The sequence below is a fragment of the Paramisgurnus dabryanus genome, chromosome 5 (genome assembly GCF_030506205.2).
Source record: "Paramisgurnus dabryanus chromosome 5, PD_genome_1.1, whole genome shotgun sequence".
Classification (NCBI taxonomy): Eukaryota; Metazoa; Chordata; class Actinopteri; order Cypriniformes; family Cobitidae; genus Paramisgurnus; species Paramisgurnus dabryanus.
In genome coordinates this window covers 12,826,660-12,844,778 of record NC_133341.1, presented here as the reverse complement: position 1 = coordinate 12,844,778, position 18,119 = coordinate 12,826,660, and the positions used below count along the sequence as shown (strand labels likewise).

Genomic DNA, 18,119 nt, shown 5'->3' with positions numbered 1-18,119 from the left:
TACAAACATCCAACACAATATTCTGTGCAGATAGAAATGTAAATGTTTTAAGCATTTTAATAGGAACTGTAAAATTGCTCCAGTTCCTTGCTTTACATAAAAAATATCTTTAGCTTTTCACTCATTCAGAGCTCAGCGGGTAACACAGTAGGTTTAAACAACTGCCCTTGACAACACAATTGTTTATTAGAGGGCCAATAAAAATTGAGAGGCTATAACGTGCCCTTATGAAATGCACCATCATCAGCCTAGTGATATTTATTCGATGTTGTCATTAGCATGTGCACAAATTAAACCATGTATCTTGGTATTGTAAAGCGAAGTAAAACAACGCTTCAGTAAGGGTTCGTAGTACAAAATAATAACTTTAAATTGCAAAATATAGTTAAAAAACCTATGCATTTCTAGAAATAATGCATCTGACTCTCCCCGTAACAGGTGTCATGAAAGTTGCGAGGAAAAGCAAAATAATTACTACTAAATCTTCGGAACTTGAGGTCCAGAAAGCATCCTGGACAAAGTGGACAATCTTTTTCTATTTAGTCCTAAGTAATTTGCCCACTCACCCCATCCTATACATCCCCCCTCGTATGCAGAACCAGTCTACATATAGGCACATCACTGCATTAAAGCGCACTCGTGCTCAAAGGCGCGCGATGTGAAAATGTATCTCTATATAGATCACAGGTCGCGTTGAATGTTTCGTCCGATATAAATTCAGGATGAGAGAGCGCGCGTACTTCAGAACTCAGGCACGCGTCAGGCAGTGAGATCATTTGTGTTATAAATATCTCTATGCCAGCAGCAGATCTGCTCCAGCTCCTGCAGCCGAGGGTAGCCTAATGTCCACCGATGGTGTAACAGCGAGTTACCTCACAGAGCGCTGGAAGAGGAGCAAAATGCTGAGAGTGGCCTAGCGCGCGCAGGTTTTGGGAAAGAATGAGCGTCCCTCTCCTGCTTCTGCTCTTCTGTGTGTTGCTTTGCTCTGCAGTGCTCACGGGATCTCAACACGTTTCTGTGGAGCACCAACTTGTCGGAGAAGGGCGCGTGTCAGGGCGCAGGACTGGGAGACTGTATTGTAGAGTTGGCATAGGCTTTCACCTTCAGATTCACTCCGATGGGAGAGTTAACGGGAGTCACGAACCCAATCGATTAAGTGAGTTATCATTTACGAATCTTTATTAACATCTGGATATGTTTGAAAGTCAGTGACTGGTTTATGCAATTTTCCTCTACATGCATGACCAATATGCTTATGTTGACATGCATTTGGCAGGTGCTTTTATCCAAAGCGACCTACAGTGCATTGAAGTTATGCATTTTATTATATTGTGTGTGCATCGAACCAATAACCTTTGCCCTGCTAACACAATGCTTAAGTGAGCCACACTTGTATAGTTTAATAGCTGCAGACCTACTGTATGAATTATAATTTTAGATAGCACTATTATGTGAATGACATTGTGCTAATATTTACAACCTTTGGCTGTTTTTATAAACTTACATTTAATTATTCAAAGGACCAAACAATATGTTTAAATTCCGTTTGTTTGCTTACAAGAGAAACATAATACATCAAGAGAGGTTTCAGTGGTTGAGGTCTCTTGTTTGGCACTATTTGTTTATTTACAGGTATGGATGAACAGGTGCAACGACTAAGATCAGAATGCTAGTTGTTTGGAAGCTGGAGTGAGTGCCATCATTAACATGCCATGCACTGGATTTCTGCTAATGGTTGAATCGCTCAGTGTACATTCCGTAGTACAATAGTTCTATTTAAAGGATCTACTGTAAAACTGATTATGCTGAAAATTAGATTAAAGTATAAAGGATTCATATGAGCTGCAAATTGGGAAGTGGGTGTTAAGTCTGTATGCCAGATAAATTTTGTAACATGCATCCACATGAAACATATTTCTCTATATGAAGAGTTTGGTTCCAAAACAAGATAACTTTGAGGTTTATTTTTAATTTTTTTTATTGTGCATTCCAATTAATATTAGTCAAAATCCGTTGGTTTGTTTTGATTTAAGAAAAAAATACAGCTAATTAGCACAATAAAACATTATAAAAACAAAATGTTTTGAAAAAAATACAGTGTTATCTCGTTTTGGAACCAAACTAATCATATAGTTCAACCAATCCCATTTGCTATATAAACACTGACAAAGAACTAAATATACTGTAAAAAAGAGGTGTCACCTCCATATCAGAGTGTATATTAGCAGACAACACTTATGTGGCAACAGAGCAAAGTTAACTCTCGTGAAGCCAACTTAAAAAATGTAGCGGTTTCATTTACGGTATACTGTACAAACAAACAAATTGAAATGAAGAAGCAGTGAAGAGCCCATTTGTTAAATGAAGAATAACTAGGTTTTAATAATAGTTGTATTACTTATGTGTACTTTATATTTTGCTATGTAAAATTGTTTAAAGGAATAGTCAATTTTCTTAAAAGAAAAATCCAGATAATTTACTCACCACCATGTCATCCAAAATGTTGATGTCTTTCTTAGACATGTTTTTGAGGAAAACATTGCAGGTTTTTTCTCATTTTAATGGACTTTAATAGAGCCCAACATTTAATACTTAACACTTAACAGTTTTTTTCAACAGAGTTTCAAAGGACTCTAAACGATCCCAAACGAGGCATAAGGGTCTTATCTAGCGAAACGATTGTCATTTTTGACAAGAAAAATAAAAAATATGCTCTTTTAAACCACACTGTAAAAAAAATCCGTAGAAATTACAATGTTATTGCAGCTGGGTTGCCGGTAATTTACCGTAGATTTAAATTTATGTTAATTACTGGCAAGAGTTTGTTCAAAGTTAAATAAATTATAAATATTAACAAGTCTTTATCTTTACAGAATAAAACTATACAATAACAGCCTCATGCAAAGCATTCTGGGAACCAGAAATCATCATCAACCTTTTTCAGTTTTTTGCTTCAGATTTTGTTTCCCAGAACGTTTTCCTTGAAGCTGTTTTTTTTGTTTTACTCTGTAAACACAAAGACTTGTAAATGTTAAATGTTCATTCAACTTTGAACAAAATGTTGCCAGTAAGTAACATAAATTTAAATCTACGGTAAATTACCGGCAACCCAGCTGCAATTTCTACGGATTTTTTTTACAGTGCACAACTTTTCGTCTAGGTCCGGTCCAGCGTGACCTAACGTAAATGCGTAGTGACGTAGGGAGGTCACGTGTTACATATATAAAACGCACATTTGCGGACCATTGTAAACAATAAACTGACACAAAGACATTAATTAGTATCAGTTGACATACAACAAAGTAGGAACGGTCCTCTTTCAACACAGAGTTTCGCATTTGTCCTCTCTGACCTCTTGACATCATGACGTATTGCGTGGGGTCACGCTGACGCATCACGACCGGATCTAGACGAAAAGTTGTGGTTTAAAAGAGCATATTTTTTATTTTTCTTGTCAAAAATGACAATCGTTTCCCTAGATAAGACCCTTATGCCTCGTTTGGGATCGTTTATAGTTCTTTGAAACTCCGTTGAAAAAAACTGTTAAGTTTTGAGTTAAAGGGATAGTTCGGCCAAAAACGATATTAAACCCATGATTTACTCACCCCCAGGCTGTCCGAGTTGCATATGTCCATCGTTTTTCAGACAAACACATTTTCGGATATTTTAGAAAATATTTTAGATCTTTCTGTTGATTAAATGTAATGTTACGGGGTCCAGCAATAGTCCACGACCTTCAAGTCCAAAAAAAGTGCGTCCATACTTCACAAATTAAATCTAAACGGCTCCATTATTAATATATATTTAATATTAAATATCCATATTTAAAATGTTATTAACGTAATTAACTACCTTCCGGTTTCGCCGCCATCTTAGAGTCATCCACATTCAGGATGAGCGCTTACGCAGCAAACAGCGGTTTCTCTGTTGCTGCTCTGTCCCCCGCCCTCCGAATTTGTCATACGTCACTAAGAAAAGTGCGTACACTACGCTAATACTCTCTCCTGAGTCTAAGATGGCGGCGAAACCGGAAGGTAGTTAATTACGTTAATAACATTTTAAATATGGATATTTCTACAACAACACCGCACGGATTACCCTCAGAAGACCTTTGTTTATCATCTTGGAGCCGTTTGGATTTAATTTGTGAAGGATGGACGCACTTTTTTTGGACTTGAAGGTCGTGGACTATTGCTGGACCCTGTAACATTACATTTAATCAACAGAAAGATCTAAAATATTTTCTAAAATATCCGAAAATGTGTTTGTCTGAAAAACGATGGACAAATGCAACTTGGACAGCTTGGGGGTGAGTAAATCATGGGTTTAATATCGTTTTTGGCCGAACTATCCCTTTAAGTATTAAATGTTGGGCTCTATTAAAGTCCATTAAAATGAGAAAAATCCTGCAATGTTTTCCTCAAAAAACATAATTTCTTCTCGACTGAACAAAGAAAGACATCAACATTTTGGATGACATGGTGGTGAGTAAATTATATGAATTTTTCTTTTAAGAAAATTGAATATTCCTTTAATAATCTGTCTAATCAAAAAGACGAATAATTCAAAACTGTAAAAAGTTGACTTTTTCAACATGTCATCAGCCTTCACTCATTTTGTATCTGCAGGTGTGCTGGAGCTGTTTGCCGTGTCTCAAGGGGTCATAGGAATAAGAGGAGTTTTCAGCGATCGATTTTTAGCCATGAACAAGAGAGGGAGGCTTCACGCAACCGTAAGTCTTATCCAGCACTATTTGAACATAAAGTAATCCTCTACAAAAACCAGTAACTACACCAACATGATCTCACAAAGTTCCGTGGCATAGTCACGGAATTTTTTGCTCATTTTTCTTGACTTTCTTTTCCGTGTCATTCTCACAGATTGGTTACTCAACTGTTTTGTTCTATTTTCTTAGCATTGTCGCTTTGGTTTAGGGTTAGATTTACATAAAATGACATCCCTACCCAAACCCAACTCTAACCCCAATGCCAGAGGCGATTCTAGGGTCTATGGGGGCCCCAAGCAGAAAATTCCCTGTGTACAAGAAGTGTGCAATACTTCTATACAATATCCTTTGCCACTATTCTACAGTGCAATAGTTACTGCGAAAGATACATATAATCCTCATCATACCTAACATTATTAACATGTTTGGATGCATAAATGGCATAACATGTTTGGAAATAATGACAGCAGATAAATATTTTCTACATTATACAATGATAGCAATGATTAATGACTTATTTTTACAAGAATATTTTTACAAGAATATTTTAAGAAACCAGTCATTTTATGACTGCTACTAAATAATCTCAGTCATAGTTACTGCTAACTGTTATGTAAGTTAGTGTCCTAGGGCTCTATTTTAACGATCTGAAACGCAAGTGCGAAGCGCAACGCGCAAGTGAGTTTGTGGGCGGATCTTGGGCGCTGTTGCTATTTTCCCGGCGTGAGAAATAACTCTTGCGCCGGGCGCAAATCAATAAGGGGTTGGTCTGAAGTAGGTTCATTATTCATAGGTGTGGTTTGGGCGTAACGTCAAATAAACCAATCAGAACGCTAGCCAACATTCCCTTTAAACGCAAGGGCGCAAGTTCCATGGCGGGTTGCTATTATTATGACGGATTTACCAGGCGCACGCCAGGAGCGGTTCACAGCCGAGGAGACCGACGTCCTTGTACGGGGGAATCCCACGCTTGCCAGCATAAATCGGGCACGCCGTGTAACGGGAGGTGGATCTGCCTCTACACAGGACCTGACGCCAGCAGAGGACATCGCTGCGTCCACCCTCACCGCTGAAAGGGTTTGGGGGCTTTGAAATCGGACCCAAGAAACGCAAGCAAGGTCCAACCCAAAAGTACTCTTACAAATCAAGTTCATATACATTAAGGTTTCTTATGAAAACATTTTAACTATTATTTACATAAAATAAACGTAATACAGCCACACAACAAAGTTATGAAAATATTTTAATCGTTATTTGCATGAGAATAAATAAAAACTATCACCACAATGCTCACCACTATGATTCCCCTTATCTCGTGTATTAATATTTTTAAGTGTAACAATTTATGATTTGCAAAAATAACTGTTGCATCTGTGTAGATTAGATAAGCAAAGTGTATGCGCGTTGTGCACGCTATACATTATGGTCAAGCATGCGCCCTTAAAATAGCATAATGAACCACGCGCAACGCGCCACTGACTTTAGACTAGTTTTTTTTTGGTTAGTAGCGCAATTGTTTTTTGAAACTGCAAAATAGCATAAGAGATGGTTTGCGCCGCAACACGCCTCCTTTTTGCGCTGAACCGCCCAGGGAGCGCAAGTTCATTCCCTAGTTTGCTGACGTGCATCTGTGGAGGGAAAAACCCCGCTGTGCGCCGGCGCAAAATACGAATGATACATGCGTCACTGACAAAGTCAATTGCGCTGGGTGCAAGATAGGGCCCCTAGAGTTAAATATTAGTAAACTAAATAATTTCATATCTGAAAATACAGAACAGTATAACACATACATCTGATGATGTTCTCAGCAACAATGCAATTCTACAGACTTGACAAAAGGTTTTCCTGATATTTGTTTGATAATGTTTGAGACCTGACAGGGTGGGGATGTAATTTGTCTTACCTCCCTTAATGAACTCATCATCTCTCCTTTCTGCTTCCCTTTCCCTGCTTTGCACAAAACATTTCTGATGTATATCTACAGAAGCCAATAATGATCGAGTCAAAATAAAATACGCATTGTTATTTAGAAACTTCCTTTAGTCTCGTCATGTTTTCATAAGCTAACTCACTCGCGTGGCGTCTTTTGAATGCGGTTGTGCGCGAATGAACGCAAAGACGCGCGCGGACATGAATACGTGCGTGCACGCGTCATTGCGACTGCTTCGTCGCTTTTACAAGCGTAAATTGGGTAACTACATTGCATATAGATCCGTTTTTGCCGCGATTGTCTTTGTAAAGGATTGCACTAGTTAACTGTTAAAATTTAAACTTGAGATTTACACCAGAAGATTTACACTTGGGCACCTGCCTGACTGGAGCTGGACCGGGCACATTAAACCACATGTGGGTACAGAGGGCTGCTCACTTTAGCGCCTTTTATATGCGGTTAAATTGTTTTAAATCACTTGAGTGTTATCATTTGCAAGCCTTTGAAACACGTGCAAATGATAAACTTTTCCTATTTAAATTTGCGTATTAATCTGGCAATCACATGCGAGCCAAACCGTGGGTTGTGATCCATACGGATCAACTGCGACATTACGACTGAACGATACAACGTCACCCATTCGCTACGTTCATTTTCAAAACTGGCAAGTTATCCACCTGGGTTGGATTTTGACTGGGCTAAGCCAATGTCAATCAACATTCCATCCAATCGGAATTTTGATATGCAGTCATGTTGTTCATCTACCGGGTGTAGCTGGCCATCCGAGAAACAAACTCGGGGGCCCTCTAGTGGCTCGGGGCTCCAAGCAGTTGCCTGCCTTGCCTGTTGACAAGCTGCGCCTCTGCCCAACGCCAGGCGACAATTGATTAAAGTTTAGAAAATATAAAAGAATACATCAGAAAAAATAGTATAAACCAATACTTAAAGTGACATACTAACGCAAACACCAAATCTAACCCTAAACCGAAGCGACAATGGTTTGAAAATAGGAAAAAGCAGTTGAGTAACCAATCCGTGAGAATGCCACGGAAAAGAAAGTCCGTGGCAGGGCCAAGGAAATATGCGGAGATCCATGAGAATGCCACGGAAAAATTAGCAAAAAATTCTGTGACTATCCCACGGAACTTTGTGGGAACCAACTCAAATGTGGCTAAATTCCACATTCTCACTTTTGAAGGTGATCTTGGCTAACTGATGTTTTTAAGCCTCTACAAAATCTCACAACAAAGAAGAACAGCACACAGCAGTGAACCACGCTGCGGTTATACAGAGCAATCTGGCTTTGCAGAGGTCTGGACTGCCTGATAAAAGGCAAAGCTTATTAGCATGTGTTAATGGGAAGAGCAGATTAAAACGAGTCTGGGGTAGTTGATAATCTTGCAAGGAAGGGAAGGGAATCGACATGTGTAAACAGAATTGGGTAGCTACAGTAGAATGCAAATAGCAGGGATCTTGCAATGTCAACCTAAAAGCACGAATGGGAATTTGGTTACACTTTATAATAGGTGACTTTAAAGGTGTGTAACTCTAAGAAGGATCCTTTGACAGAAATGCAATATAATTTTCATAAACTCAGTGGTGTTTAAAGACTTAAAGAGCACCTTGTCTAATTCACGTTTTTAAATTCCCTTTGGTGTGTAAGTGTGTGTTAGTACATGTTAACAATATGCAAAAGGTAGGCTACATGCCCCAAAGTAAATAATGACGCAAGTTATCGTCTCCAGCCTAAATCTCTTTTCTTGGACTACAACAAACACACAGATTGTAGGCAACAGTTTACTTCCTGGGATTGGTGATGCAGAAAGACCGACATTATCATAATTCCTCCCGCTTCGGACTCACAGCCTGTGAGTTAGCCCCTGTTAGCCCCTGTTAGCAACCGAATCTTTTAAACATGGTAAAAGCATCAAATTTCCGGCTGACGCCACAGGTATTCAGGCCAATCACAATGTACACATTAGCTGGCCAATCAGGGACACAGAGCTTTTCAAATCCATGTGTTTCAGGAAGAGAGTGCAATCTTAAGCTACAAAAATGTACGGTATGTGGACAATAATGTGCTTTTTAACCATAAATCACGCGGACACATTGTATTATACCAAATACACAAAATAACATTGCTAAATCAATGAAAAAGGTGCTCTTAAAAAAATGGACTGGATTGTTTTTATTACCTTAGAATTAGTCATAGAACGCGGGCTCCCTTACATGAATTCGCCATTTCTATAGAGCGCATTTTGCCACTACGTTTTTTCTGACAATGATATGTTTGTCCTGTGGCGGCTATTGTAGCTTTTCTATGCGCTTTAAAAGGGAAAGATGAGCTGTGGACTTGTTATGTGGAGTGTAAGGAACCCAAGTGCTGCTGACAGAGGTGGATGAACACTAAAGACTTTTATTATAACAAAAACAGAAAACAAAACCCACGAGGGGGCAAAACAACATAAACAGGATAACTTAATGAACAGGAATAAACACTAAACTGGACAAGATACAAGACTACACTAAACTGGATAACTCTTAACAATTAACTAGACTGAACACTAAACATACAATAAACTAGACTAGACTAGACTTGATTTTACCAGACAAAATACTAACAGGTAAGGAACAATGCACAAGCACAGGACAACAAACACAAGGACCTCAAATAGGGGAGAACTAATGAGGGCAACAGGTGACAGGAGTTAAACAATAAATGCTGCGTTCCAGGCAACCTGTAACCCATAACTCACGACTTCAAAACCACGACTCACGACTCTGAACTGGGAGTACATCGATCTAGTACGAGTTCACGGGTGGGAAGTCACGGGTTTGACTGCCGTTCCAGTGCACTTTCACCGGTAGAAGGTTGTGAAAACACGAGTTACAGGCTGCCTGGAACGCATAGGGTCGTGAGTCGTGGTTTTGAAGTCGTAACTCACGGGTTTAAAAACCTGCCTGGAATGCACCAAAAGATGAGACTAACAAGGGAGCGGGGTAAAAGAGACAAGACACAGGGAACACGTGGTCTAGTAACCCAATACTGATACCACGTGAACCCACACAAAACATGGGTCTGTCATGATCCTGCCACAAGACTAGATTAAACAAAGGACAAGATGGCAGAACCATGACAGGACTGAGCCGTAGGTTGCAAGTCACAGTCTCACAGCTGGATGCCGCTAAAAGTTGTAGTTGTTTTAGTTCATTTTATTTGTTTGTTTACACAAACTGTGGAATTGTAACTGGTAATTGTTTACACTCTCATAGAAGTTTTGCAAGTAATGATATAGGACTGCCTGTCCTGATAATTTAACAAAATATAGAATTGGTTTAGAAGACACTTTTCGCTTAATAATAGAAAACCCAAATCCCACCGAACGGTTATACCATTAAACATGCTTATATTTCAGTGTTAAACCTAACCTACTTTCCACTAGTTTGCCTGCCCATTCAGTCTTAAAAATGAATGGTAAACAAACTTGGCTTGCTGTCCTCGAAGGGAGCTATAAACCTGAGCTCTGAACCTTCAGAGAAGGGCTCGAGCATCAAGTTTAACCACCCCCCGCAACAGGACTGCACAGAGGACGAAAGAGAGCAGTGAAGATGGGGAGAAGGAGGGATGCCAAAAGAAGTGCAGCTGGGCGCAGAGACATGGAAGCTGCCTTAGGGGCCAGTCACACCAATAGCGTTTATGGCAGTTGCAGGCGCCTTTTTTGAATGATATTCTATGGGCAGGGCGCGTTTGCGCGCTGTTTATGCGCGCCGAGCGCCTTGCGGTTTTTTGCCGCCTGCCGCGCACGCGTTTTTGAAGGAGCGCTGAGAGCGGAGAAGCGCCCGACGTCATTCGTGTCTTTCCATTGTCCAATCGAATGAGGGGAGAGGCGGGCCTTACATTGTGTTGAGGGAAGTTTACAGTTGCTTTGAAGAACCGGACACCACTCGCTCACTCTCTCCTGTGTGTTTGTGCACCTCTCACCCTCAAACAAGGTCAGAGCAAGCGTCCTCTTTTTAAAGTTTCTGCTGATATGACAGTTAACAGCAAAAGAGCGCTCACGCTTCAATATCTGATTGACAAGACAGCTGACTCGGTGGTTGCTTAGCAATATGAAAAGCCGCGTCGCACTGCTCTTTTTTAAAAAAAATGCAGTGCGTCGCGCCTTGCGTTTGCAAGCGTTTAAAGCGCTTTTGGTGTGACTGAAGCCTTATGGCGCTTTTCCATTGCATAGTACCCCACGGGTCAGGTCGGGTCACTCACTTCACTTTGGCTTGGTTAGTTCTTCCATCAAGTTTAGTACCACTTCAGAGTGGGAGGGATTATAGGCATGTCAATATATTTGCACTGCCTACTTCTGTGGGAATGCTATAGATGGTTTCAGCAGTAAACAAGTGGCCTTCATGGAACACACATAACTTCGGGTAAACTCGCTAAGAATCAATAACAACAAAGTCCTTTTAAAGGTATTGCGGAGGATTTTCTTTTTTCCGGGTGGATCATCAAGACTATTGGTCCTCCTAGTTGTCAATCAGGAGTGTTGCGCAATTGCATTTTTTTAAAAAGTGGAGAAGGAGGTTTTTTTCTAAAATTCGAGAAAATCCTCCGCTACATCTTTTAAGGTCCTTTTTTATAAAAGCAGAATAAATAACACGTAGATTACCTAGGTATCCAAAACATTTGTTATTTTGGACGAGGTATTTGTTTAAGAGTTCAGTTTAGCAACTAATCAGACCATTAAATAAACAGAAACCAGAAGTAAAGTTCTGATTAGACCCTTAATCTCGTCACCGCACGTGCGTCCGATGAAACTGTCTAAACATTAATTTATTTCTTACTCTGCCTCAAAATCAAAATTGGCCACCACAAGAAATGTTTTGCACATCGCATTTATCACTATACTGCTTTATCGCATAACACTTTTTGTACAAACACTCATGGCATCAGTCGACGTGCTCATTTAAGTTGCAAAAATGACGTAAATGCAGACATTCGCATCGCGAATGTGCCGCCACAAAACCGCGAGTCTGGAAAACACTGGTATGGTGTTCCTGATTCTCAAGCTGTGGATGTTTTTCATCGCTAAAAGGGAGTTTAGGAACTTACAACAAAGCACAGATGACAACAGGTTTGCTTGAGACATCGCAAGCACGTTTAGCATGACGCTCGTCACGACTCTCTCAGACCAATAAGTGATCTTCAGTGTTTTCAAGTCATGTTTTTATATCAGCTCAGCTCGCTTGGAACCCCAACTGAGGTGGTTCTAAAAATTTTATCAGGTACTACGTACCGTACCCAGTAAAAAAGCTCCCAAGAGTAAACCGATCAACCCAAACCTTGGGGTACTATGCAATGGAAAAAAGCACAATTATATACACTCTTACTGATGATTGACAGGCCTGTATGTTTAGGCTCCTCCCGAACCTACGTTTAGAACTGCATTAATTATGCCATTTGTAGATTGTTTCAAAACACTTTGGCTCTGCAGCCCTGTTAAATATTGTGTGTTTGAGCATTCTGACACCAACATTGAATAAACCAATGGTTGGTGCAGGGCAATCTGTTTATCTAAACAATGGAAGATTGATAAACAATTAAGATTTTTGCAGGTCTATTTAATGATACAAAAAATTCACAACCACCTTTAAGCATTGTGCCATAATTTACACTGATGTCATTAATGTTTATGTACACAGAGTAAAATGATTTCAGATAGAATGACAAGGGTACATTTAGTACTTAATCACTCACTTACTTAAACACATTCGCACTTCATTATTTCAAAAGAACATTTTATAGACTCTACTGCACGTTAAATGTAACATTCTAGAAAATCTTAAGGGATGGATAACAAAGAAAAATGCTCCAAACTGCTGCAGACATCATATGTAATTAAAGCAGCTGCAGTGGCTCCATCAGAGCTAAATTGGGTTTCATTTCCTCGGACCAGCTACAGTTGCACAGGATTATTTAATAGGTCTGTCAGCTTGAGTTTTAAACCCTAAGCGCTGTCCTTCATAGACAAGTCGGCCTAACAAAGGAGTATCAAATGACTTAGTGTCACATTTTGTTGCACTGTCTGTCATATTTAATATTTAGATGTTTTCATTGCGTTTAATTTATTGTTGCGATAATGGCAAGAAAGACAGATGCACGTTATGTTGCATGACATACCCAGCAAGCCATTACTAGTATAATCCTTTCAAAGCTTAAGGAGTCACCAAATGTATAGTGAGGAGAGGGCGAGAAACCCAGAGAGAATAAGAAGTGTATTTGTCTTGTATCGAAAAATGTGGATTGCTGAAGAAATAGAGGCATTTCTCAAATTTCATTTGATATATGGTAAAATGTGTGTTTTACATAAAGGAAAATAGTTGTTAATTCTGCAACAGTTAACTTATAAATGAGATAAAAGGCAACATGTAATATTAACTTGTTAATATTAAATTATTATGTTGCAACAGTATAAAAACACTATTGGTGATTTAATGAGACTGTGTAGGTATATATTAAATCTTGTGGATAATAAGAAATCTATCAGAGAACAGACAAAGGCAGCTGTGCAAGTTCATTACAATATGGCAGACATATGGGGTGCCCTCTTTCATCTATTCATCTCATAGATTAAAACAACCAAAAATCATCTTAAAATCATCTGACTGCCATAAAACTGAGGGCATCAGGGCCACTTCCAGATACCAAAACCCACACATCCAACTTAAAAGGAAACTCCACTTTTTAAAAAATACCACTTTTAGCATAGCTTAGCACAATCTATTGAATCGGATTAGACCATTAGCATTGCGCTCAAACATAACCAAAGAGTTTAGATATGTTTCCTATTTAAAACTTAAATCTCATGTAGTTACATTGTGTACTAAGACCGACAAAAAAATTAAAAGTTGCGATTTGCTGATTCATTCTGGCGTAATAATCAAGGACATTGCTGCTGTAACATGGCTGCAGGAGGCGCAATAATATTACATAGTGCCCGAAAATAGTCCCCTGCTATTGAAAGTTACTAAGGGGACTATTTTTGGCTGCTGCATAATATCATTGCGCCTCCTGCAGCCAAGTTACGGCTGCAAAGTCCTTGATTATCACACCAGAATGAGAGTTTAGTTCCTAGCCACACTGTAAAAAAAATCCGTAGAAATTACAATGTTATTGCAGCTGGGTTGCCGGTAATTAACCGTAGATTTACATTTATGTTATTTATTGGCAAGAGTTTGTTCAAAGTTAAATACATTTTAAATATTAACAAGTCTTTATCTTTACAGAATAAAACTATACAATTACAGCCTCATGCAAAGCATTCTGGGAACCAGAAATCATCATCAACCTTTTTCTGTTTTTTGCTTCAGATTTTGTTTCTCAGAATGTTTTGCTTGATGCTGTTTTTTTAGTTTTACTCTGTAAAGACAAAGACTTGTAAATGTTTCATGTTCATTTAACTTTGAACAAAATATTGCCAGTAAAAAACATAAGTTTAAATCTACGGTAAATTACCGGCAACCCAGCTGCAATTTCTACGGAATTTTTTTACAGTGCATATCTGACTAGATCGCAACTTTTAATTTTCCGTCGGTCTTAGTACACAATGTAACTACAGAAGAGTCAAGATTTAAATGGGAAAAATATTGAAACTCTTTGGTTATTTTTTAGCGCAATGCTCATGGTCTAATCAGATTCAATGGATTATGCTAAGCTATGCTAAAAGTGGTAGCTCCAGACCAGGAGATCGCCTGAATGGATTCCAAAACGGTAAGAATCAAATATTTAACTCTAGGGGAGCTGGAAAATGAGCATATTTTCAAAAAAATGTGTCCCTTTTAAACAAACATTCAGATGTTTTTGGGGAAACTTGAAACATTTAGGGCAGCGTGTCCTTGTGAAGTTATGGTGGATCAAATTGTGAGTGGCATGTTTAGAAAATACTGTTATGGCACCATTTTCTGCTTTGCTGCACTCTTCAGCAAACCAGAACGGTTTTATTATTCCAGTGTTTGGGAATTATGCAAAACCTCTTAATTGGGACTGGCCCGCCTTGAGTTGATGATATTTTCCCACCAAATGTATTTTTAGAATAAGAGGTCACAAGTTGTAAAGCTTGAGTTGTAGGCATTGTATTATTGTAACTTACAGAGAGTAGTGATAGCAATTTATACATTCCCTACAGTGTCCATTGGAACATCAAACAGTATGTTTATTTAAAGCACAGTGTTAGAAATTATGTATTAGAAATCATAGCTCAGGTCAGAATTATTTGCTTAAAAAAAATTATTTTCAGAAAAATCTGCATCTGCATAAAGGTGTTCAGCATGCCTCCTAACAAAATGTAATGCCATCAAATTGACGTGACTGTTAACTGCTTGAGCTTTGGTCAGATGTATGATAACATTTACTATAAGAATCAAATGGATTAAGTCGTGGACGGATAAAGTTATTTTATAGTGTAATGAGTTTTCAGCCCCCACAAAAGCAAGCTCTGCTTCTGTCAGTCATTACAGTCTTTGATTTATATAGTTGGTTTTTGATGACTTTGATGTGGGAGATAAAAGTAAGACTTGCAATTATTCTGTAACCCCTTCAATGCTTCCGTCTCAGTGTCTGTAATCTATGTGCTGCTATTCATTTGCTCTTTTTATGAGGGCTACGGTAACTCAATGAGGCCACAAAGTGTTCTCTCTCCAGCAGCTGCTAATGTGGCATCCTAATTGTACAGCGGGTGCCCGATAGTTTAAGTTTGAAACAGAAATCTTATGAATGATGCTCATATAATTGTTGTAAGGACCAAGTTTTTTGGAAATAAAATGTTATAGAAATGATTTTTTTTTAAAGTATGTACTTTGATACTCTGTCTTACTGTTAAACTTTGATTTAAAGGTGCAATGTGGGACTTGGATCTCTTGACGCCCCTGGATGTTTCTTTACATTTTTTTTACACAGACCTCATATTCATAGCATTTTCCTGTTCTCTTTTGATTGATAGGATATATCAGCCATGACTATTGGCTGTTTTTACACTATCAATAGCCGATAGTGTGAAAAATTGCTTTAATCGGCCAATGGCAATTATTGGCGATATTCAGTATCAGTGCATCTCTAATTGGGGCAGCGGTTTTATATATATATTCAATATACAATATACAGTATAGGCTTCAGCCTTCCCGCTTAATTTACATAAAAGTGTTATGCAACCATAGTTCACACGCATTTTTTTTGGACCCTAACTTACAAATTCAGATGTGTATGGATAAAGGTGAAACTTTCAGAAAAGGGTTTATGTTAACTGTTGTTGTAATCTATGAAAGTTATTATGTAAATAGAAAGTGACAGTTAATAATAAAACGGGAAAGGTCAATACTGCTTAGCTCAAGGAATCTATGATGATTTGTCAGTGGGCAAATTCATGCATGATTAAACAAAGATTGATCGACTGATCTGATTGTCTATCAATTTATTTCTCTCTTCCCTTTCTGATTCCTCAGGAGAGCTTCACAGATGACTGCAAGTTCAGGGAGCGGTTTCAGGAGAACAGCTACAACACATACGCCTCAGTGATTCACAAGAACCACCGAACTGGTAGAGAGTGGTTTGTGGCACTAAACAAGCGAGGAAAAGCAAAAATGGGGTCCAGTCCTAAAGTGAAGTCACAGCATGTGTCCACACACTTTCTGCCCAGGATGAACCTGCATGAGAAATCTGAGCACGGTTTCACAATAGCAGACAAAGAAAAGGAAAAACAACCACCCCCACGACCATCAAAGCCTTCGATAGCAAAAACCACCATCAATGCTGGAAAGAGGAATCGACAGGTTGTCAAGTACTGGCCGAAGTTTAGATTTGGATAGACTATTGCTGCCTTAAACTTGGACATATCTTGAAAAAATAAAACAACAAAGGAAAGGTTGTTTTCTCTTCAGGGCGAATTGTTTGCTAAACTCTGATGTGAGCATTCCAGTCATAACAAACCTCACAGAAAAGAAAATGAATGCCCCAATAATGCATCATTTTAAAATGTGGAAAATGGCATGAACTCTGTTGTGCTTTTTAAAAAGATCTTCCAATGCATCATATATGTAACTGAACTGTCTGAAGTTGCTTTTTACATTACTCGATTATTTGACAAAATATAAGTGTTTTTTATTATACCTCACTGTATTTATACAATATATTTATGTCTGTATACAAGCTTGTTTTGCACAAACTATTTTCCAGTTTCCAAGATTATAATGTTTGTGATAATTAGTATATTTTAAAAATATATGTTACTGTAATTCAACAATTCAAGACAAATATTATAATTTATGTTTTGAAAGTTTCTGAACATTGTTATTTCTTTAAAAGAAAATCTTCTTTTTTCTTTCCAAAATAATTCTTTAAAAAAATCAGTCCGGTCGCTGACTGTCGCAGATAAAATCCTGCCATGACCCCAGTGCATTCCACAGAAGAGGGATGTCTCAAAAGGATAAACATGTCTTGTAAGACCACTCCATTTTTAAGGAGCTGCACTCATATCAAATAGCAGACAGTTGTGGTATAAACCAAAATCCCTTTGTTGACAGATGAAAGCAACCATTATAAGAAAGTGAGCTTCTAATTCATTTCTAAAAACGTTTATTACAGAGCTGTTTGACTTTGAGTCATATAACCTGACTGAGAGAATGATCTTTTGAGTCATGTGTTTCTTTGGGAATTTCTACAAGGTTTTCAAATAGGTTTCACATTTGTGAGTGAAATAAGGTCTGTGGTTAACATTGCTTGGAGATTTTCCTGTTTTGTTCAGCAACAAAATTACACAGTCCTACCTCAAATGTAAATTTTGAAGTGCTGTTGTGAACAAGTTCCTAATGCACATCCTTGTTCTTTACTTTGCAACAGTTTTGTCAGTCATTCTTAACATTAATTCATAATATTAAAAGAAAAATAATAATGAAATAAGTAAACGTGCAGAGTCAGAATAACTGAATAAACTTGCAATGCCAGCTATTGTAGCATTATGTAGCAACTTTAAATACATTTACTGGGGTGGAGGTGTAAAAGGACAAACTTACCCATTACAATAAGCATGCTGTTATAGGTGTGTCTAATCAAACAGGTTGTATTAGAAATATAGGGATTAAGACCGTAAAGAATTCAAATCAAATGGGTATCCAAACATATTCCTAAAAAGAGCTATAATCAATTAAAATTTGACAAAAAAATGTTTAACAAATTAGACTGTGGAGCATAGAATGTGAAGTTAGCACACTTCTAATTGTTTCACACAGAAAAAAAAACTGAAAGAAAGGGAATTGAAATATTTAAAAGGTCTGCCACCTAGTGGTTTAGTATGAAAAACCATCCCACTGTATATTATAAATAATTTACAAATGAGTGATACACAGACATTGACAGTGATTTAGCAGAACTGTTTAATCATTTAAATAGATACAAACAGAGTCATATGTTTAATGCATTAA

At 38.2% G+C, this 18,119-nt stretch overlaps 1 protein-coding gene across 1 annotated transcript; it reads left to right on the top strand.

Annotated features, from left to right (window-relative positions):
- Nucleotides 1-892: 892 nt before the first annotated feature.
- On the top strand, nucleotides 893-16,824 carry fgf5 (fibroblast growth factor 5). The gene is made up of 3 exons (XM_065266965.2): nucleotides 893-1,156; nucleotides 4,629-4,732; nucleotides 16,146-16,824. The coding sequence occupies exons 1-3, from the start codon at nucleotides 940-942 to the stop codon at nucleotides 16,506-16,508; spliced, it is 684 nt and encodes a 227-aa protein (XP_065123037.2). The 5' UTR covers nucleotides 893-939; the 3' UTR covers nucleotides 16,509-16,824.
- The last annotated feature ends 1,295 nt before the right edge of the window (nucleotides 16,825-18,119 follow it).